Source organism: Eriocheir sinensis, chromosome 20 (assembly GCF_024679095.1).
Source record: "Eriocheir sinensis breed Jianghai 21 chromosome 20, ASM2467909v1, whole genome shotgun sequence".
In the NCBI taxonomy this organism is placed as follows: Eukaryota; Metazoa; Arthropoda; class Malacostraca; order Decapoda; family Varunidae; genus Eriocheir; species Eriocheir sinensis.
The window spans coordinates 20492724-20512646 of record NC_066528.1 but is presented as its reverse complement, the minus strand read 5'-3'; the positions used below and the strand labels follow the sequence as shown (position 1 = coordinate 20512646).

General features: G+C 42.6%; 1 protein-coding gene across 5 annotated transcripts; it reads right to left on the bottom strand.

Moving 5' to 3' along the window:
• Positions 1-919: 919 nt before the first annotated feature.
• LOC127001350 (microtubule-associated protein futsch-like) lies at positions 920-19855 on the bottom strand. 5 transcript variants are annotated; one of them, XM_050865842.1, is made up of 12 exons: positions 19723-19855; positions 17290-17435; positions 16540-16649; positions 16302-16425; positions 15605-15684; positions 15219-15277; positions 14318-14414; positions 13998-14103; positions 13650-13802; positions 3411-13260; positions 2758-3257; positions 920-2194 (listed from the first exon to the last, which is right to left on the bottom strand). In XM_050865842.1, the coding sequence occupies exons 2-12, from the start codon at positions 17374-17376 to the stop codon at positions 2030-2032; spliced, it is 11331 nt and encodes a 3776-aa protein (XP_050721799.1). In that variant the 5' UTR covers positions 17377-17435; positions 19723-19855; the 3' UTR covers positions 920-2029. The 5 variants fall into 5 exon arrangements, with proteins under 5 accessions (XP_050721799.1, XP_050721801.1, XP_050721798.1 ...); XM_050865844.1 differs by having other exon boundaries at positions 2758-3095; XM_050865841.1 differs by having other exon boundaries at positions 2758-5111; positions 5247-13260.
• Between the last annotated feature and the right edge of the window lie 68 nt (positions 19856-19923).

Genomic DNA, 19923 nt, shown 5'->3' with positions numbered 1-19923 from the left:
TCATATTTTCCTATTTTTGACACATAAATAATGCAAAATAACGTCGGTAATGAACGATTTTAATGATAACTATAAATTTAGCTTGTTAAGGTCTGAAATCGGTGCCCACACATATTTTGACAAGGCTTTCGTAGGCATTATGGGCATTTCCAGGGGTAGATTTATGACCCTGGTGGTAGTTTGACCTTTCTTCTGCACCGTGAACGTGAAAAAACACAAAACACTCATGAAAACTCGATTAATCTCCTTTTTGACCTTTGGAAACGGGCGATGTGAGGCGGAACCGTCTACGGGGTAGACTGTTCCTCTCGCTCCTCTCCTTCCTCTTACTGTCTCTCCTTCAGCTGTTCTTTCTTTCTTTTCTTTCTCTTACTTTCCTCTAAATTTCGATCTTCTTTCCTTGTTTCTCTCGCTCCTCTCCTTCCTTCCTTTCTCCTTCCTCTTACTGTCTCTCCTTCAGCTGTTCTTTCTTTCTTTCCTTCCTTTCTTTTCTTTCTCTTACTTTCCTCTAAATTTCGATCTTCTTTCCTTGTTCCTCTCCTTCCTCATACTGTCTCTCCAGCTGTTCTTTCCTTCCTTTCTTTTCTAATACTTTCTTTTCTTTCTCTTACTTTCCTCTAAATTTCGATCTTCTTTCCTTGTTCCTCTCCTTCCTCTTAGAGAGAGAGAGAGAGAGAGAGAGAGAGAGAGAGAGAGAGAGAGAGAGAGAGAGAGAGAGAGAGAGAGAGAGAGAGAGATTTTACGTTAGGAGTAAGAAAATGTGGAAGGAGAAAACAAAGAAAAAAGAAGAAAATGGAGAAGAAAATGAGGAAGAAAAAAAAAAGAAAATGAAGAAAAAATTGAATAAGAAGAAAAATAAATATAAGAAATAGAAGATTCATTTCCAGCTTCCTCTTATTCATGTACAGAAACTCGCATAAAATTTACAAATTCTTTATTGAAATTCAGCCATAGAGTGTAAATTTTATTTCACATATATATAAAAATACAGCTTCCCACATGACTGGCAAGGGGCGTATTGACAGTATCTATAACACCAATATGAAGTTAGAACAGCATAAAAATGATCTCGACGGCATGACAGTCTCTCATCAGGAGCAGAAAAAAAAAAAGTAATTTCGACGGCAAAATAATCCTCCATCATAAACTTAGAAGACAAAAAAATCTGAGGTCAAACTAAACTGACATTAAGAACTTCCCCAAAAAAAAGAAAAAAAAAAAATCTCACCATTAAGATTACAAAACATGAAAAAAACATCAGTTCACATCCAACCACATTTAAGAGATTGTAGTCTTAAGCAAATGAGACTTATGCAAAACTGTCACTAAGTTGAAAAATATAAATGATATCACGCTAGCAACTGACCATCTGCAAGTATGTGTATTAATCTTGTAGGGTTTTGAGAGGGACAGTGTTCAATCTTGCAGGGCTTTGAGAGGGACAGTGTTCAATCTTGCAGGGCTTTGAGAGGGACAGTGTTCAATCTTGCAGGGCTTTGAGAGGGACAGTGTTCAATCTTGCAGGGCTTTGAGAGGGACAGTGTTCAATCTTGCAGGGCTTTGAGAGGGACAGTCTTCAATCTTGCAGGGCTTTGAGAGGGACAGTCTTCAATCTTGCAGGGCTTTGAGAGGGACAGTGTTCAATCTTGCAGGGCTTTGAGAGGGACAGTGTTCAATCTTGCAGGGCTTTGAGAGGGACAGTGTTCAATCTTGCAGGGCTTTGAGAGGGACAGTGTTCAATCTTGCAGGGCTTTGAAAGGGACAGTCTTCAATCTTGCATGGTTTCTGAGGGACAGTCTTCAATCTTGCAGGGCTTTGAGAGGGACAGTGTTCAATCTTCCAGGGCTTTGAGAGGGACAGTGTTCAATCTTCCAGGGCTTTGAGAGGGACAGTGTTCAATCTTGCATGGTTTCCGAGGGACAGTCTTCAATCTTGCATGGTTTCCGAGGGACAGTCTTCAATCTTGCATGGTTTCCGAGGGACAGTCTTCAATCTTGCATGGTTTCCGAGGGACAATGTTATTTTTTCCTCAGTCCCCCTTGCCGTACGTCTTCTGAGGGGTTGCGGAGGTGCGTAAACTCCTCCTCCTGTGGCCTGAGGGTGTGCTGGGTGTGGTGCGCCTGCGAGTCACCTCCACCTCCACCTCCTCACTCTCCGACGACACGCTGGCGGAGCTGTCTGGGTGCCACGAGCCCTGCAGAATCAACACATACATTAGCCCATAGGGAGTTTTTTGTCATTGAGAATCTATGTAATCTGGGTACTTTTGTTGTATGTAGGAAAAATATTAACAGTGGGGACTTTGGTGGTAAAGAAATGATGTACTAGAAATGGGGGGGGTGGGAGAGAGAGAGAGAGAGAGAGAGAGAGAGAGAGAGAGAGAGAGAGAGAGAGAGAGAGAGAGAGAGAGAGAGAGAGAAAAAAACTTGAATGGGGATAAAAAATCTTGTATGGAAAAAACTTGTATGAAAAAAACTTGTATAAAAAAACTTGTATGGAAAAAACTTGTATGGAAAAAACTTGTATGAAAAAAACTTGTATGGAAAAAACTTGTATGGAAAAAACTTGTATGGAAAAAACTTGTATGGAAAAAAACTTGTATGAAAATAAAACTTGTATATATGAAAAAAAACTTGTATGAAAAAAAAAAATAAATAAATAAAACTTGTATGAAAAAAACTCCACCCGGTAATGGAGAGTCAGAGAGGCTTCCCGCATCAGACAGGTCACTACAGTAATTAAAAAGCTTCAAGGTACCGTATTTGATGATGCCGATGACCCGTAATTGGTACGCTGCAGCAGTCTGGAGCTTCTTCTGACGGCAGTTAACGGCTGTGACAGTGACGACAGTGACGATGATGACAGTGGAGACGAAGGAGATGGATGAGAGACTGAATCCTCCCCTTCTTCACTAAGGTACAACAGCCTAGTTTGTTTTCTTTTTGTTTCGCCTTCGTTTTCTTCCTTTCCGTCACTTCCAGGAGTAGTTTTCATGCTCTGCGACTTGGTTTCTCTTCCAGGTTGGTTTCCAGAGACCGAATCTTCATCTTCTTCGCTCAGGTTTGACAGTCTGGTTCTCTTTCTCTTTATTTCACCTTCGTTTTCCTCCTTTGCGTCATTTTCAAGACTAGTTTCCATGCTCTGTGATTTGGTTTCTCTTCCAGGTTGTTGGTTTCCGGAGACCGAATCTTCCTCCTCTTCATTTTCTTCACTCAGGAGCGAGAACGAATGTCTGGTTCTCTTTCTCTTTATATCACCTTCGTTTTCTTCCTTTACGTCACTTCCAAGAGTTGTTTTCGTGCTCTGTGATTTGGTTTCTCTTCCAGGTTGGTTTTCGGAGACCACATCTTCCTCCTCTTCATCTTCTTCACTCAAGTTTGACAGTCTGGTTCTCTTTCTCTTTATATCACCTTCGTTTTCTTCCTTTACGTCAATTCCAGGAGTAGTTTTCATGCTCTGTGACTTGGCTTGCTGTTCAGGTTGGTTTCTAGAGACCGAATCTTTATCATCATCATCTTCGCTCAGGTACAACAGTCTGGTTCTCTTTCTCTTTATTTCACCTTCGTTTTCTTCCTTTACGTCACTTTCAGGAGTTGTTTTCATGGTCTGCGACTTGGTTTCTCTTCCAGGTTGGTTTCCGGAGACCGAGTCATCTTCATCTTCATCTTCTTCAGTCAGGAGCGAGAACGAGAGTCTGGTTCTCTTTCCTTTCTTGTCCCCTTTGCCAACTTCCTTTCTGAAATTTCTAAGGCTGTTTTTCGTACTCTGCAACTTGCCTTCTCTTTCTCCTTCTTCTTTTTCACTCACAAACGACAACGATGGTCTGGTTCCTTTTCCTTCCTCATCTCCCTCCCTTTGCGACTTGATTCCTTGACGTTTTTCCAGCTGGTCTCTATCAATCGTGTCCCTAGTGGAAGCTTTAGCCATTCGCTCCTCTAAGCGCTTCATAAACATCTCTCCAAACGTCAACTCACCGTCTCCTTGTACAGAATCTCCACTGGTCTTTACATGGTCCAACTGTGTCTCCTTATCTCCCGGGCTTGTGTCACTGATAACCAGATGGCTCCCTAAGTTCTCCACCAGGTCGGCAACACTGTCTTCCTTTTTCGAGCCCTGCGTTGCGTCTGAAGGCTTAATTGAGGCTTTCACTGCATGACGAGACCCTGAGACAGCTGACGGTTCCTCTGGGGTGGCGCTGGTTGAAGCCTTTGGGGTCTTTGAGGGTCTTTTTGTGGGGTGTAATGTGTCTGTGGTCTGTGGTGGGCTAGGTGACCCATCGCTTGACGTACCCTTGGAGGACTTTCTTGTATGCATTCTCCTAACTGGAAGGCTCTTGGAGGTTGGCAAGGGAGGAGTGGTGGAGTTTCGGGGCTTTCTAGTGATGGAAGACTTCTGTAAATCCTCGCTTCTGGTTGTCGGGAAGGTCGGTTTCTCCACTTCTAATGTGGTTGAGGTGGAAGAGGGTGGAGTGAGGGAACTGCGGGATTTTCGAGTGGAGGTTTTGTGCAATTCCTCACTCGGTTTGTACGCTTCTGATGTGGTTGAGGTGGAAGAAAGTGGAGTGAGGGAGCTTTGGGATTTTCTATTGGAAGATTTGTGTGTTTCCTCGCTCCTGGGTCTTGGTAAGGTCGGTTTGTCCGCTTCTTCCATGGTCGAGGTGGAAGAAAGTGGAGTGAGGGAGCTTCTGGATTTCCTAGTGGAGGATTTATGTGTTTCCTCGCTCCTGGGTCTTGGTAAGGTCGGTTTGTCCGCTTCTTCCGTGGTTGAGGTGGAAGAAGGTGGAGTAAGGGATTTTCGGGAGCTTTGGGATTTTCTAGTGGAGGATTTATGTGTTTCGTCGCTCCTGGGTCTTGGTAAGGTCGGTTTGGCCTCCTCTTTTGGTGTGGTTAGGGTGGGTAAGGAAGGTGAGCTTGAACTTGAGCCTGATGTTTTGGGCGAGTTCTCACTTTTTCCATTGCCCGAGACTGTGTTTTCAGCTTGTTCTTCTTGCGTGAGTTTCTGGGCCATCGTTTGCATAGACAGAGAAGGAGAATTGTTTGAATTTTTCCTTTTTCTCACCGATGAACTTCTGGGCAAATTCTCACTAGTGTTTTCTGATGCAATGCTTTCACCTTGTTCCTCTTGCATAATTTTTTGGGGCGTTGCTACCATGGACAAAGGAGAGGAACTGCTTGAGTTTCTCCCTTTTTTCACCGATGAACTTCTGGTCAAATTGTCACTTATGTTTCCTGATGCAATACTTTCACCTTGTTCCTCTTGCATAATTTTTTTGGGCGTTGCTACCATGGACAAAGAAGGAGAGGAACTGCTTGAGTTTTTTCCTTTTCTCACCGATGAACTTCGGGGCATAATCTCAACTGTCTCTCTTGCTGCAATGCTTTCATCTTGCTCCTCTTGCATAATTTTTTGGGGTGTCGTTTTTATAGACAGAGAAGGAGAATTATTTGAGCTTTTTCCTTTCTTCACTGACGAACTTCTGGGCAAATTCTCGCTTGTCTCTCTCGCTGCAATGCTCTCATCTTGTTCCTCTTGCATAATCTTCTGGGGCGTCGCTTGCATGGGTAGAGACGTAGGCAAATCATCTGCGCCTTTCTCTGTCTTTACCGAGGGCAGCTTGAGCGACTTCCCCAAATCACTGTGTCTAGGTAGAGTGCTCTCGTCCTGCTCCTCTGGTATAGTTTTTTGAGGTGAGTTAATCCTCCCTACACTCTTCTTCATACCGAGACTTCCAACACATGAAGAGGAGGAGGAGGAGGAAGAGGAGGAGTCACTATGCTTTTCGTCAACCACACCCTTTAAATGTCCTTCTTCTTGAGGGCATTTGGCATTCTGAAAGTCGATTCCTGGAGAGACTAATTCACACTCCTCATCGCTTACGTCCGGGCTTATTAAAACCTCCTTGGTGAGTGCCACTTCAGAGAGGCGCTGCACCTTGACGACCGGCACTTGGATGACCCTTCTACTCCCTGCCTCAGTGCTCGCCTCCTTATCCTTGTCACTTCCGCGGTACAGCTGACGGATATGCGACCGAAGCGACTTTTTCGAGATGAGAATTTCCTGTTTTTTCGGCTTTCTCGAACTGTCGTCATTGTTGTTTAGGGTTTTAGATGCGGTGTGTCGCGATTCCTCCTCCTCCTCTTCCTCTTCTTCCTCCTCCTCCTCCTCAAGACCCGACGTGGACAAGACCTCCATTTCCTCGCCCTCGAAAAACTCCTCCGTGATTTCGTCTTCGGTCGCTTCGGAGTTTTCTGTGGCGGAGTTTTGGTTGCTAAGTGCGTCATGCTGGGAGCTGCTTTGGTGGAGTTCAGCATTAGTACGAGTGTCTTCGGTGGAGTTTTCATGCTGCGTTATGCTTGGGAGATCAATTTCAGCATCACTCTGAGTCTCCTTGGTAGTGTTTCCATGCTGAGTTATGCTTGGGAGATCAATTTCAGCATCACTCTGAGTCTCCTTGGTAGTGTTTCCATGCTGAGTTATGCTTGGGAGATCAATTTCAGCATCACTCTGAGTCTCCTTGGTAGTGTTTCCATGCTGAGTTATGCTTGGGAGATCAATTTCAGCATGGTTCTGAGTCTCCTTGGTAGTGTTTCCATGCTGAGTTATGCTTGGGAGATCAATTTCAGCATGGTTCTGAGTCTCCTTGGTAGTGTTTCCATGCTGAGTTATGCTTGACAGATCAGCTTCAGCATCACTCTGAGTCTGCTTGGTAGTGTTTCCATGCTGAGTTATGCTTGGGAGATCAATTTCAGCATCACTGTGAGTCTCCTTGGTAGTGTTTTCATGCTGAGTTATGCTTGGGAGATCAATTTCAGCATCACTCTGAGTCTCCTTGGTAGTGTTTTCATGCTGAGTTATGCTGTTTGGGAGACTAACTTCAGCATGGGTCTCAGCATTATGATTTTCCAAGTGTTTTTGAATCGGCTGTTTGTGTTTGTTTTGGTCGATTCCCTCGTGTTTGTCTTGCCGTTGATGTCCGTTCGGCGAGGCAAGATTAGTCTCAGTCTCGGTATAATCACATTTTTCAAGCTGTTTTTTGCCTGGTTCCTCATTTGTTGATTCCTTGATTCCTTCTTCTTCTTCCTTCTTTTCTTCTTGATATCCACTTTCTCTCACTCCTTCATCATTCACACTTTCCTTTAATCCTTCATCTTCTGTATCCATTTTTAATTCTCCTGCTTCTGTATCCACTTCTGATTCTCTTGCTTCTGTATCCACTTTAAATTCTCCTGCTCCTGTATCCATTTTTAATTCTCCTGCTCCTGTATCCATTTTTAATTCTCCTGCTCCTGTATCCATTTTTAATTCTCCTGCTCCTGTATCCACTTCTACAGGACAACTCTGACCCCTTTTGCGTCTTAATCTTTGGGGTCCGGCCGAGTCCAGCGCACCAGACCTTAGGCAGAACACTCTAACAGGGGAGGAGTCTGAGTCCGAGGCTGTCTGGGGGTCCAAATGGGCGGACTTTCGTAGGGAGCGACTTCTTCTACGCGTCCTCGGTGCTGGGTCCTCCGAAGCGTCACTGCTCGCCTCGTAAGCCTCGTCAGCGCCGTCGAGCGATTTTTCGAGGGATTCGTCCATCGTCAAGTCCTGTTCTGTGTTGTTTTCGTTGCCTCCGAGATTGCCGATGTTGCTTATGGAGGTGTTTCGAGTTGGTGTTGTTTCGTCCGAGTTCTTTGTTACGATATCAAGTTCAGGTTTGGTTTCGATATCTCTCCCCAAGTTGTTCGTAGCTGGTAATTGATTCTCCAAGTTCTCTGCTACGATCTCAAGTTTAGGTTCACTCTCGTCATCTCTCGCCAAGTTGTCAGTGGCTGTTAAGTGATGCTCTAAGTCCAGTGTTACCATCCCAAGCCCGGTGTCATCTCTCTCATCTCTCTCCGACAAGCCATTTGGAGCTGGTAACATTGTCAAGTCATTTCCGTTGGAGGTCCGCACTCGTGATGTTTTTAGTGGGCTTTCTGATGTGCTTTTGTTTACAGTGGTAGTTTCTGATGTCTTAGGAGGGGTTAGATCTTCCTTTTCCACCCCATTGCAAGAGTGTGAGTCATTTCCCTTGCTGTCAGTGCTTAAGTTTGTATGGGGAGACATTGCACTAAGATTCTGGGTCCCCTGTTCTTCATTATCAAGGACTTCTATATTACTGATTTCTGGGGCTTGATCTCTCTCCCTATTGCAAGAGAGTAGATCATTTCCCTTGCCTTCAGTGCCTAAGTTTGTATGGGGAGACATTGCACTAAGGTTTTGGGTCCCCTGTTCTTCATCATTATCATCAAGGTCTTCTATATTACTGATTTCTGTGTCTTTCTCTTCCTCCTTCTTATCAGCTGTTTCTTCTTCAGTTTCCGCTTCATCTTTGCCATCAACGTCAACCATTAGTTTTTCTTCTTCTTTTTGGGTCCCCTGTTCTTCCTCCTCCTCATTAAGGTCTTCTATATTACTGATTTCTATGTCTTTCTCTTCCTCCTTCTTATCAGCTGTTTCTTCTTCAGTTTCCGCTTCATCTTTGCCGTCAATGTCATCTGCGAGTTTTTCTTCTTCTTCTTCCTCCTCTTCTTTATTTTTGTTTTCTCTTAGTTCTTTGTCTTCTTTCTGATTGGTGATTTTCTTGATTTCTTCTTCTTCCTTCTTTTCTTCTTCATTCACATTTTCCTTCATTCCTTCCTCGTCTTCCCCTTCTTCTTTGTTAGCCACTTCCCTTATTCCTTCATCATTTTTCTCTTCTATCTGGTTTTCTTTTTCTCTAACTTCATTTTCTTTCTCAACTTCATTATCAATTGCACTTTCTTTTATTTCTTCACCTTCCTCCTCCACTCCTTCACTTTCTTCCTCTTCTTCTCCTTCATTTTCCTTCCCTTCTCCTCCTTCATCATCGCCATTTTCCTTCATTTCTTTATCTTCTTTCTCCGCTTCATAATCTACCCCTTCCTTCATTCCTTCATCATTGTCCTTTTCAATTATTCCCTCTCCTTCTTCCTCTTCTACATTTGCAGTTTCCTTCTCTCCTTCATCTTCCTTCCCTTCTCCTCCTTCATCATGGCCGTTTTCCCTTTCTCCTTCCTTCGCACTCGCCTCACTCAGCAGCTGTTCCCTCAGCCCCTCAATGCTGGCAACCCGTCCCGTGTCCTTCAAAATATTCTCAAGGACTGACTCAATCTCGTCCTCGCACTCCAAGGCTTGCACAGAATCATCGTCGTCATCATCGGGCTCCTTGAGGTCACTGGCGGAGTCCTTTGGTAGTGCAGGAGTCTCGTTGTGGAGTTTTGAATCTTTGTTTTTGGCGTTGAATTCTCCTTTTGGGTTGGGGTTGTTTTCCTGCTTCTTGGTTTTGTATAAGTTATTGAACATTCTTGAGATGGGATCCGGGGTCGTGTCGGCTATGTTCTTGGTGTTTTTCTCAATTTTCATGCTCTGTTTAGGCTTCTCAATGATGCTGGATGGTTGTTTATTCTTCTTATGTTTTTTGAGGTCCTTTCCACCCTGTTTTTCAAGTTCCATTTCATTCTGTTTCTTTATTTCTTCTTCATTTTGTTTCTTGAGGTTCATTTCATTCCATTTCTTCAGCATCTCCTCTCTTCCCTTCATCCCAGTATAGAGGTCCTTTTCCTTCTGTTTTTCTAGTTCCTTTTCATCCTGTTTTTCTAGTTCCTTTTCCTTCTGTTTCTTTAATTCTTCTTCTTCTTGTTTCTTGAGGTCCCTTTCCTTCTGTTTCTTGAGGTTCCTTTCATTCCATTTCTTATGCACCTTGTCATCCTCCTCCAGTAGCCTTTCAAGCCTTCTCCACATCTCCTCTCCTTCTTCCTTCGCCCCAGTCTGTCGATGCCCTGGACCCGCCACTGCCGTCACTTCATCTAACACGATCTCAACTTCCGAGTCCGAGTTGGTGGCCATAATAGAGTGAGGGCCTTGGTGTGATATCCTGGAGTCTTGTTTTTGGTTGAGTTTCCCTTGTAATGAGCTCTGGTTTGGGTTTTCTGTGGACTCCTGTGATTGGTTTCGTCTCCTTCCTGAACTGACGTTTTCTGTGGAATTCTGGGATTGCTTGAGTCTGCCTTGTAATGAGCTCTGGTTGATGTTTTCTGTGGAGTCTTGCATTTGGTTAAGTCTCCCTTTTGAACTGGTATTTTCTCTGGAGTCTTGCATTTGGTTAAGTCTCCCTCGTTTCGCATTCTGGCTTACGTTTTCTTTGGAGTCCTGAGTTTGGTTAAGTGCCCCTCGATTTGCGCCCTTCCGACTTACGTTTTCTTTGGCTACGATCGAACACTCGTCACTCTCGTCCGGGCCGCTCGAGTTGAGTTCAATCGTCCTTTCCAAGCTGACATCGAGAATTGTTTCAGTCATTTCGTCTTCTCTGTCTGTTTTCACGATGGTGGTTTTGTTGTTTGGGTCCAGTTTCTTAGTTTTGGCGAGGATGGGTGTGAGTCTTTTTATGGCTGTAATTTCCTTGGTAAATTCTTCTTCCTTACTGGGGCTTTCTTCGATAACTTCTGTGCTTTCTCTCGTAACTTCATCTTCTAAGCTTTCCTCGCTTCCACTCTCGTCCGTAACTTCTTGATCATCTTCACTTTCCTCTTCGATAACTTCTTCATTGTTTGCACTCCCGTCAATATCTCCTTCACTTTCATCGCTAACTTCATCTGCACTTTCCTCAACAAATCCTTTCCTTCTCGCACTTTCATTAATAACTTCATCTTCGTCACTTTCCTCAGTAACTTCTTCACTTTCATCCGTAACCCATTCACTTTCATCACTAACTTCTTCTGCACTTTCCTCAATAAATCTTTTCCATCTTGCATTTTCCTCAGTAACTTCATCTTCGTCACTTTCCTCTCCAACTTCTTCACTTTCATCAGTAACTTCATCTTCACTTGCCTCACTAACTTCCGCACCTTCTTCCTCTAGTTGCCGACCCCAAGCTGCATCTTCTAACACCTCTTCACCATCACTTATGTCAGAGTCGCTAGCGTTTTCCGAGCTGCCGCCGGGCTTATCAAACCTCAAGGTATTCAATTTATCACTAACACCACCATCATTAAGCTGCTCCTGTTCTGTGCCATCAATTTCTAAGTCTTTCCTTCTTTTAACAATGTCTTGAGTTTCCGTTTCCGCTCTTCTGATGGCGGCTTTTCCATTTTCTTTCTTGTTATGGGTGATTTTAACCTCCTTTCTCAGACTCTTCTTGGTTACTTTCTTTCCAGTGATGAGAACTCTTGCATTAGTCGGTGGGATGATCTCGGCTTCCCAACCTTGTCGCTCCTTCTCAGTGTCATTTGCAAACGCCTTGTGAAGTGGATTTTCCCTTGGTTCAGAATTTAGGTCGGTTACCGTGAAAGTCATGCTGTTTTTTCTGATTCTCTTAAGTCTTTTCAGTAGCTTGCGGAGTCTTGGTGTTGGTGTTCTCCTTCCTTTCCCTTCTAATTTTAATCCTCCATCTTCCTCTTCTTGTTCATTTTCTTCTTCTTCTTCTTGATCCACTTCTTCATCATCTTCACCTTCTTCTGTTTCAAAGGAGAGTCTGTAAGAGGATTCAACAGTCTGATCCTCCTTCTGTCTCCTGATCCTCTTTCCTCGTGAGCTGCCTTGGTCTTGGGTAAGGTCTCGGAGTCTCTTGTGGGATCTGAACCTGTTGTGTGGGAGATCCGATTCCTCTGGTTCATGAATGGAGTTGGTAATGGTGAAGGATTCTGTCACAAATTCTGTAGCTTGTGTTGGCTTAGATGAGGAATTAGATGCTGTTTTACTGATTCTTTGGGTTGTAGTGGTCTTGGATTCCTTGTGGCTTGTAAGAAGAGGTTTAGATTTTGTTTTATCACGGGTTTCTTTATTTATATTTTTGGGTCCGTTCTCAGTTCCCTCATAGTCCGTTTCAAGCATTTCCACTTCCGTTTCATTCAGTTTTTTCTTATTAACATCTTTGGCTAGTTTCTTCTTTTCCTTGTGGTCATTTTCAGAAGTTTCAAGGCTAGTTTTATGTAGTTTTTCCTTACTAAGACTTCTGGCATTTTTCTTAATTTCCTTGTGGTCATTTTCAGAAGTTTCAAGGCTAGTTTTGTTCAGTTTTTCCTTACTAACACTTTTGGCTAGTTTCTTATTTTCCTTGTGGTCATTTTCAGAAGTTTCAAGGCTAGTTTTGTGTAGTTTTTCCTTACTAAGACTTTTGGCACCTTTCCTTGTTTCCTTTTCCGTGTCAAGAGCCTCCATTTTATCTTCCTCTAATTCTTCCTTACTCAAACTCTCCTCTCCCTTCTCAGTCTCTCCGCAGTCTATTTCCTCCCCCAATTTAGCTTTGCATTTCCTCTTCTTCCTCTTCTGGGTTGGTATCTCTTCACTGCTTCCTCTAACCTCCTCTTCTAGCATGTGGTTTTGAGTTTTCCTTTTTCTTTCCTTCTCCTCCAAAGCTGCCTCTGTCTTTCCTTTAGTTTCCCCTCTCCCGTTTTCTTTCGTCCGTTCGCTCTTCGGCAAAACTCCATCTTCCTCGGATGTATGGTTTCTGGGGGTCTTTTTCATATCCTTTTTTTGGTATGGGTCTAAGAGGAAGGCATTGAAGTCCTTATCTTCTGTGACAGTTGCGTGAGTTATATTTTTGATTTTCTTCACTTTTTGTTCCTCATTTTTGTCATTTTCTTGTTTCGTTTCACTCATTTTCTTTCCTTTCTTCATCTTTTCTTCTTCTTCATCTTCGTCACTTTCCAGTTTAAATTCTGAGGCACTAAAGGTTACGTCATATTCTGTGTCATCTATACCATTTGATTTCCTTGTTTTTAATTCATCTTCTTCCTCCTCATCTTCATCATCACTTTCTAACCTCAAATCAAAGCTCTCATCTTCATCAACTGTGTCACTCATTTTCTCTGCTTTCATCCCCTCATCTTCCTCACTTTCAACCTTCATATATAGGCTTTCATTATCTCCCTTATCAATTGTCTCACTCATTTTCTCAGCTTTCATCTCCTCATCTTCCTCATTTTCCAGCTTCAAATCCAAGAGGTTGAGGTGCTTGTCATTTTCCGTAACCGATGTGCCGCTCATGTTCCCTGCCTTCACCTTCTTCTCCGCCTCCTTGTCATTCTCGTCCGTTGATGGTGATGGCTTCAGATGCGCTTCAGTCACCTTCCTTCCCTCTGTCCTGGTTTGAGATGGTTTGGAAGGGCCAGGTTTTGTTTTCACAGAAGCTGCAGTGGTCTTGTTCTTGTTCTTCTTCTTCTTTCTCTTCTCCAGTTTGTCACAGCTTTGGGAAATGTCCTTGTGCGTCCCGTAGAAAGTCTGGAAGAGAAATGCATTGCTTGAATGAACTTAGGGTAATACTATGTAAGGTTAGGTATATAAATTTTAATGCAAGGCCGCAATACAATAAGAGATTAGAAATAAAGTCTTTTGATGCAAGGTCACTAGTGCATGATACTATATGGGAAATCATAATTGCATTAAAACACAGACAGACAGATAGACAGACAAGAGAGAGAAAGAAATGATAGATATAGAGAATGAAACTGAGAGAAACAGAGACAGGAAACAAGACAGAAAGAACAACAAAAAAGAAAAAGAAATGGAGAAAAGATGAGAAAAATAATAAAAAACAGAGGAAATGAGAGAGAGAGAGAGAGAGAGAGAGAGAGAGAGAGAGAGAGAGAGAGAACCATTGCCACCCTTACCTCAAGTGCTCCAGCCAGGGTCATTTTCTTCAAGATGAGTCGTGTGCTGAGCTGCAGAAGGGCCAGCCAGGGAACATCTCTGCCCTCAGCCCACTCAGCCAGGCCATTGGGAACCCTCAGCACCTTGGCTATGTAGGTACGCGTCTGGCCGAGCTGCGGGATAAGGGATTGGATGCTATAAGAGTGACACAAGTGGGGTTTGATTCTGTTTTGGTTATTGTTAGAGGATTTGATTAGTTTTGGAAGAGATTGGATGCTACAGGATGGTCGATAAAGGGGCTTTGATTCTATATTTCTAGATACCATTGTTATTACAGGTCTCCCATATTAAAGGCAACCACGACTCACCTCCTTCTTCTCCGTCATGAAGAGCCACAATTTGCCAAGCAGTAAGTACTTGAGGTAGAGCGTCGGACTCATGGATTTCTGACACTTCATTGTGGAAAACAGACGTCTGGGAAAGGAAATGATAGGTTAAGGAGGGAGGGAGGGAAGGAGGGAAAGGAAAACATAAACTGACTTGCTTGCAGAAATGAGAGATTAAGTTCAGGCTATCCTCAAACACACGACAGACAAGCAGCAAATAACAATAAAAATCAGCTACTTCATTGTGAGTCTCATTACTGCGGAAACACGACTACTTCTGCGCCCTAACCCTTGCCACCTACTTGATCAAAGGCACTAGTATGACAGGCTGCCGGGAGCCGGGGTGGATCAGCGTCCTGCAGTGGAGGAGAGTGTCGAGAAGCTGCTCCTGGAAATGGCCTGGAAAAGACACAAGACACACTGATGACATGATTGGAATTTTGATGTCTTGCTATGTCGGTTTCTCTCTTTGTCTCTATCATTTTAAGTAAGGGAAGGAAAGGAAAGGTAAGGTAAGGTAAGGCTAGGTAAGGCTAGGTAAGGGAAGGGTAGGTAAGGTAAGGTTAGGTAAGGTAAGGTTAGGTTAAGTTAGGTAAGGTTAGGTTATGTAAGGTTAAGTTAGGTTAGGTAAGGTAAGGCAAGGTAAGGTAAGGTTAGGTAAGGTTAGGTTAAGTAAGGAAAGGTAAGGTAAAGTAAGGTTAGGTAAGGTAAGGTTAAGTTAGGTAAGGTAAGGTTAGGTTATGTAAGGTTAAGTTAGGTTAGGTAAGGTAAGGTAAGGTTAGGTTAAGTAAAGAAAGGTAAGGTAAAGTAAGGTAAGGTAAAGTAAGGTAAGGTAAGGTAAGGTTAAGTAAGGTAAGGTTAGGTAAGGTTAGGTTAAGTAAAGAAAGGTAAGGTAAAGTAAGGTTAGGTAAGGTAAGGTTAAGTTAGGTAAGGTAAGGTTAGGTTATGTAAGGTTAAGTTAGGTAAGGTAAGGTAAGGTAAGGTTAGGTAAGGTTAAGGAAGGAAAGGTAAGGTAAAGTAAGGTTAGGTAAGGTAAGGTTAAGTAAGGTAAGGTTAGGTCGTTATCTCTGTTTCTGTCTGTTTAAGGACCTTCTAGTAATGGTCAACATAAAACAGCTGATGTGAGGAACCAAAACAGGAGTAAATAAAAAGTACAGTAAAAATAAATGGCATAAAAAAAGCAAGCCATAGTTAGCAGCTCACCAAAGACCAGGGTGAGTTTCATGTAGATCTTGCTGATGACTGACGACTCCTCTCCCTTCCTGTTGGGGGGAAAAGGGCGATGACTTAACAACAGACAAATGACAAATAAACGCACACTTATTAACATACTAGCCGATACTCATTAACATACTCATTAACATAAAGTGACATTAACCCTTTCAATACGTGACGCAGACATCGGCGTCACAGTATGGAAAGGGTTAAGAGGAAATGGAAAAGGATTAACCCTCTACTAAACCTCTTAATCCTCTTCCATTTCCTCTTGAACTGATACACATAAACCTTTCCAATCAAATCTGACTCTCTCTCACAAAGGTATCAGAATCTATTATCAGAATCTATAAGTATCAAGATTCAATGCTTACTTGTGCGCTGCGATGCTCATGTCTATTATGGCCGCAAGGATCAGGGATGAGAGGCTGTGCATCTCCACTGTCGGCAGATTCTGTTGAGAAAAGCCGTGAAAAGGAGATTAAAATGGAGAAAAGAGGCAATATTGGCAAACATGGTCCTACGCCTTCACCCGAAACTGACCTCTCTTTTGGCCATTCTTTATTTAAGGTAAGGTAAGGTTAGGTTAGGGTAAGTAAGGGAAGGTAAGGTAAGGTAAGGTAAGGTAAGGTAAGGTAAGGTAAGGTAAGGTGAGGTTAAGTAAGGTAAGGTAAGGTAAGGTAAGGTAAGGTTAGGTTAGGTAAGGTAAGGTTAGGTAAGGTTAGGTTAGGTTAGGTAAGGTAAGGTTAGGTAAGGTTAGGTTAGGTTAGGTAAGGTTAGGTTAAGTAAGGTTAGGTTAGGTAAGGTTAGGTTAGGTAAGGTTAGGTAAGGCAAGGTTAGGTAAGGTTAGGTTAAGTAAGGGAAGGGAAGGTAAGGTTAGGTAAGGTTAGGTTAGGTTAGGTAAGGTAAGGTAAGGTAAGGTAAGGTTAGGTTAGGTTAGGTAAGGTTAGGTAAGGTTAGGTTAAGTAAGGGAAGGGAAGGGAGCGGTGAGTAGCGGGCTTTTTTTTTTCTACGCTCTTTTTGTTGCCCTTGGGCCGTCTCCTTTGGTAGCAGAAGTCCCCCTACAGTTACCCTATGCAAGGTGTCCTCCAGGGTGAGGTGCAGGTGGCTGAGGAGGCTGTTGAGGGCATCTGAGTACTTGTGGCTCAGCTGGCCGGGGTCCCTCAGCCCTCGCCGCACCGCCCCATCCAAGTGCCTGTGAGGGATTAGAATGAGTAAGACAATGGATCAGTTAATAGATTAGTAGTTAATTTCACTTTCAATATTTCTCATCCCTTGTCTGATGCTCAAAATAGCTGTTCATCCTCACATCTTTATCACAGTGGAGGCATTTTTCAGCAGCACGTCTGACCCCTCATCGGCAGCCCTGGTCAGGAGACGCTTGGCCACCTCCACCCAGGGCAGCGCTGTGTTCTTGTGCTGGAAGGGTGGAGGTGTTAGCTTACATGTGTGGGGTTGAATTTACAATATTTTAGCTGTGGATAATGAGTACTACTAGATGATTATATGGACTATCTCTCTATACAAAGAAGAAATTAAAATGTTAAGCCATACACATTATATACTGCAAGATGATTATAATACTTTCTCCCTCTCTCTCTAAAAAGGAAGAAAAATAGCAATCTCTCATAAAAAGATTAAGTTCACTAAAAATTAACAATACTGAGCATATAGATGAAGTAGAACATTTAGACATAGCTCTCTAAAAAGGAAGAAAAATAGCATTCTCTCATAAAAAGATTAAATTCACTAAAATACAACCAATAATGAGCATATAGATGAATCAGGACATTTAGACATAGCTACGCACTTACACATATTTTTGGAAACATATATACTGTACTGCATTCACTAATATATATGCTAACAATGATATGGGTGGAGCCAGACATACTGACATGCATAGCTAAACACCTTCTTGAAAACCTATCACATTAACCAATATACAAAAATGAATAGCATATAGATCAAGCCAGACATACATAATCACATACCTTCTTGAAAGCCTATTGCATTCACTAATTAAAAGCTTGACGCACGAACACACACATCGACATACCTTTTTGGCGAGGTGTGGTTCCAGCAGGGTCATGAGCTGGTCCCTGGCTAGTTCACAGCTGCCGAGTTTCTTGACGAGACTGTTCATGGTTGGTTGCTCCTTGACCTGTCCCGTCACTCACAGCCAAGGATATATCTCACAACATTCTGGTGAGTGGGAGAAGAGAGGAGGATATATTACTTAGAGGTAAGGGAATGGGATTGGGACAGAAGGAAGATTAGGGAAGCATAAGGTAAGAGAATGGGATTGGGACAGAAGGAAGATTAGGAAAGCATGGGGTACGAGAATGGAAGTAAAAACAGTAAAGGGAGGAAGAATGGAATGGATGGGACAGGGGAAAGATTAGTAAAGGACAGAGTAAGAAAATGGAAGTAAAGGAAGAATGGAATGGAAGAATGGAAGACGAGGAAGTATTAAATGAGGATAAATCTTACTCTTTTTGTGTCCCAGAAACTAACTTAACCAACTAGTAAACTAATACACTAAAGGGGCTATTACACTGGGCAAATTTTCCGTGGATCTTCAGTCAAACCACGATTTCCGCTGGCGTGGTTCTCATGTGTTTCTTGTTATTGCTGTTGATGATGATAGTGAGTAATACCGTCGTCCTTCAATGAAATCTACCGTAGCTTTGGAAGATCGTGGACACGTCAGAAAACCACGGAAATATCAGAACCACGCCAGCGGAAATCGTGGTTTGACTGAAGATTAACGGAAAATTTGCCCAGTGTAATAGCCCCTTAACTAACCATAAACTACCAAACCAGCCACCTAGTTTAGTCCTGCGGTAAACTAATGAGCCTCCGGACACTAACCTAACGGAAATAACAACCCGTTGACATTAACCTAACCTGAATTATAAGCTACTGACACTAACCTAACCTGAATTACTAACCTAACCTGAATTACAACCTACTGACACTAACCTAACCTGAATTATAAGCTACTGACACTAACCTAGCCTGAATTATAAGCTACTGACACTAACCTAACCTGAATTATAAGCTACTGACACTAACCTAACCTGAATTATAACCTACTGACACTAACCTAACCTGAATTATAACCTACTGACACTAACCTAACCTGAATTATAAGCTACTGACACTAACCTAACCTGAATTACAACCTACTGACACTAACCTAACCTGAATTATAAGTACTGTCACTAACCTAACCTGAATTATAAGCTACTGACACTAACCTAACCTGAATTATAAGCTACTGACACTAACCTAACCTGAATTATAAGCTACTGACACTAACCTAACCTAAATTACAACCTACTGACACTAACCTAATGTGAATTATAACCTACTAACACTAACCTAACCTGAATTACAACCTACTGACACTAACCTAACCTGAATTATAAGTACTGTCACTAACCTAACCTGAAACACTAACACACGTCATGGACCAAGGAGTGTTGCTACCCCTCAGAACACTTAGAAACATACACGAGAGAAGAAAAAAAGCTGAAACATTGTCAGGAGATGAAACAGGAAACACAAATTGATGAGTAAGCAACACAGTACATAGCAACACACCAGAGGATCAAGGAGGAGTGTTGCTATCCCCTGCAACACATAGAACACTTAGAAACACATACAGAAGAGATGGAAGGGGAAAAACTGATGAAACAGGAAACACAAATTAATGAGGAAGCAACACATGACATAGCAACACACTAGAGGGCCAAGGATAAGTGTTGCTATCCCTTGGAACACACAGAACACACCAGAAACACATTGAAAAGAGAAAAGATGAAACCACAAAACACAAATTGATACTATACTAAAACCAGAAGCAACACAGGCCATGGCAACACACCAGAGGGCCAAGGAGTGTTACTATACCTTGGAACACATAGAACACACTAGAAACACATCGAGTAAAGATAATAGGAAACACAAATTGATACTATATTAAAACCAGGAAGACTAGGAAGCAAAACAAGCCATGGCAACACATAAGAGGACCAAGGAGTGTTGCTATCCCTTGGAACACATAGAACACACTAGAAACACATTGAAAAAAATTAGGAAACACAAACTGATGCTATACTAAAACCAGGAGCAACAGGAAGCAACACAAGCCATGGCAACACATAAGAGGGCCAAGGAGTGTTGCTATACCTTGGAACACATAGAACACACTAGAAACACAGAGAAAAGATAATAGGAAACACAAATTGATACTATACTAAAACCAGGAGCAATAGGAAGCAACACAAGCCATGGCAACACATAAAAGTGCTAAGGAGTGTTGCTATACCTTGGAACACATGGAACACATTGGAAACACATAAGAAAAAGAGGAGGGAGAGGGGGAGAGGGAGGGAAAAAAAGTTGATAAAAAACGCGTTATTACAGCAAAACCAGGCAAAGGAGAGGAGCGTTACCAAGCCAAATCAACACATGGAACACTTACAACACTACAGGAAGAGTGAGGAAGGTGCAACACAGGTGAGGACAACACTAAAATGAGTTAAAATAAGTCTTCTCCGCCGCCGCCGCCTCCTCTCAACACGTGTCCGCTGTCAACAAACTCAAAATCCTTCCCACTCTCTCTCTTCCCCTTTTTATTTTTGCCTATTTCTCCTTTTTTCCTTTATTTACGGGTTATATGGCT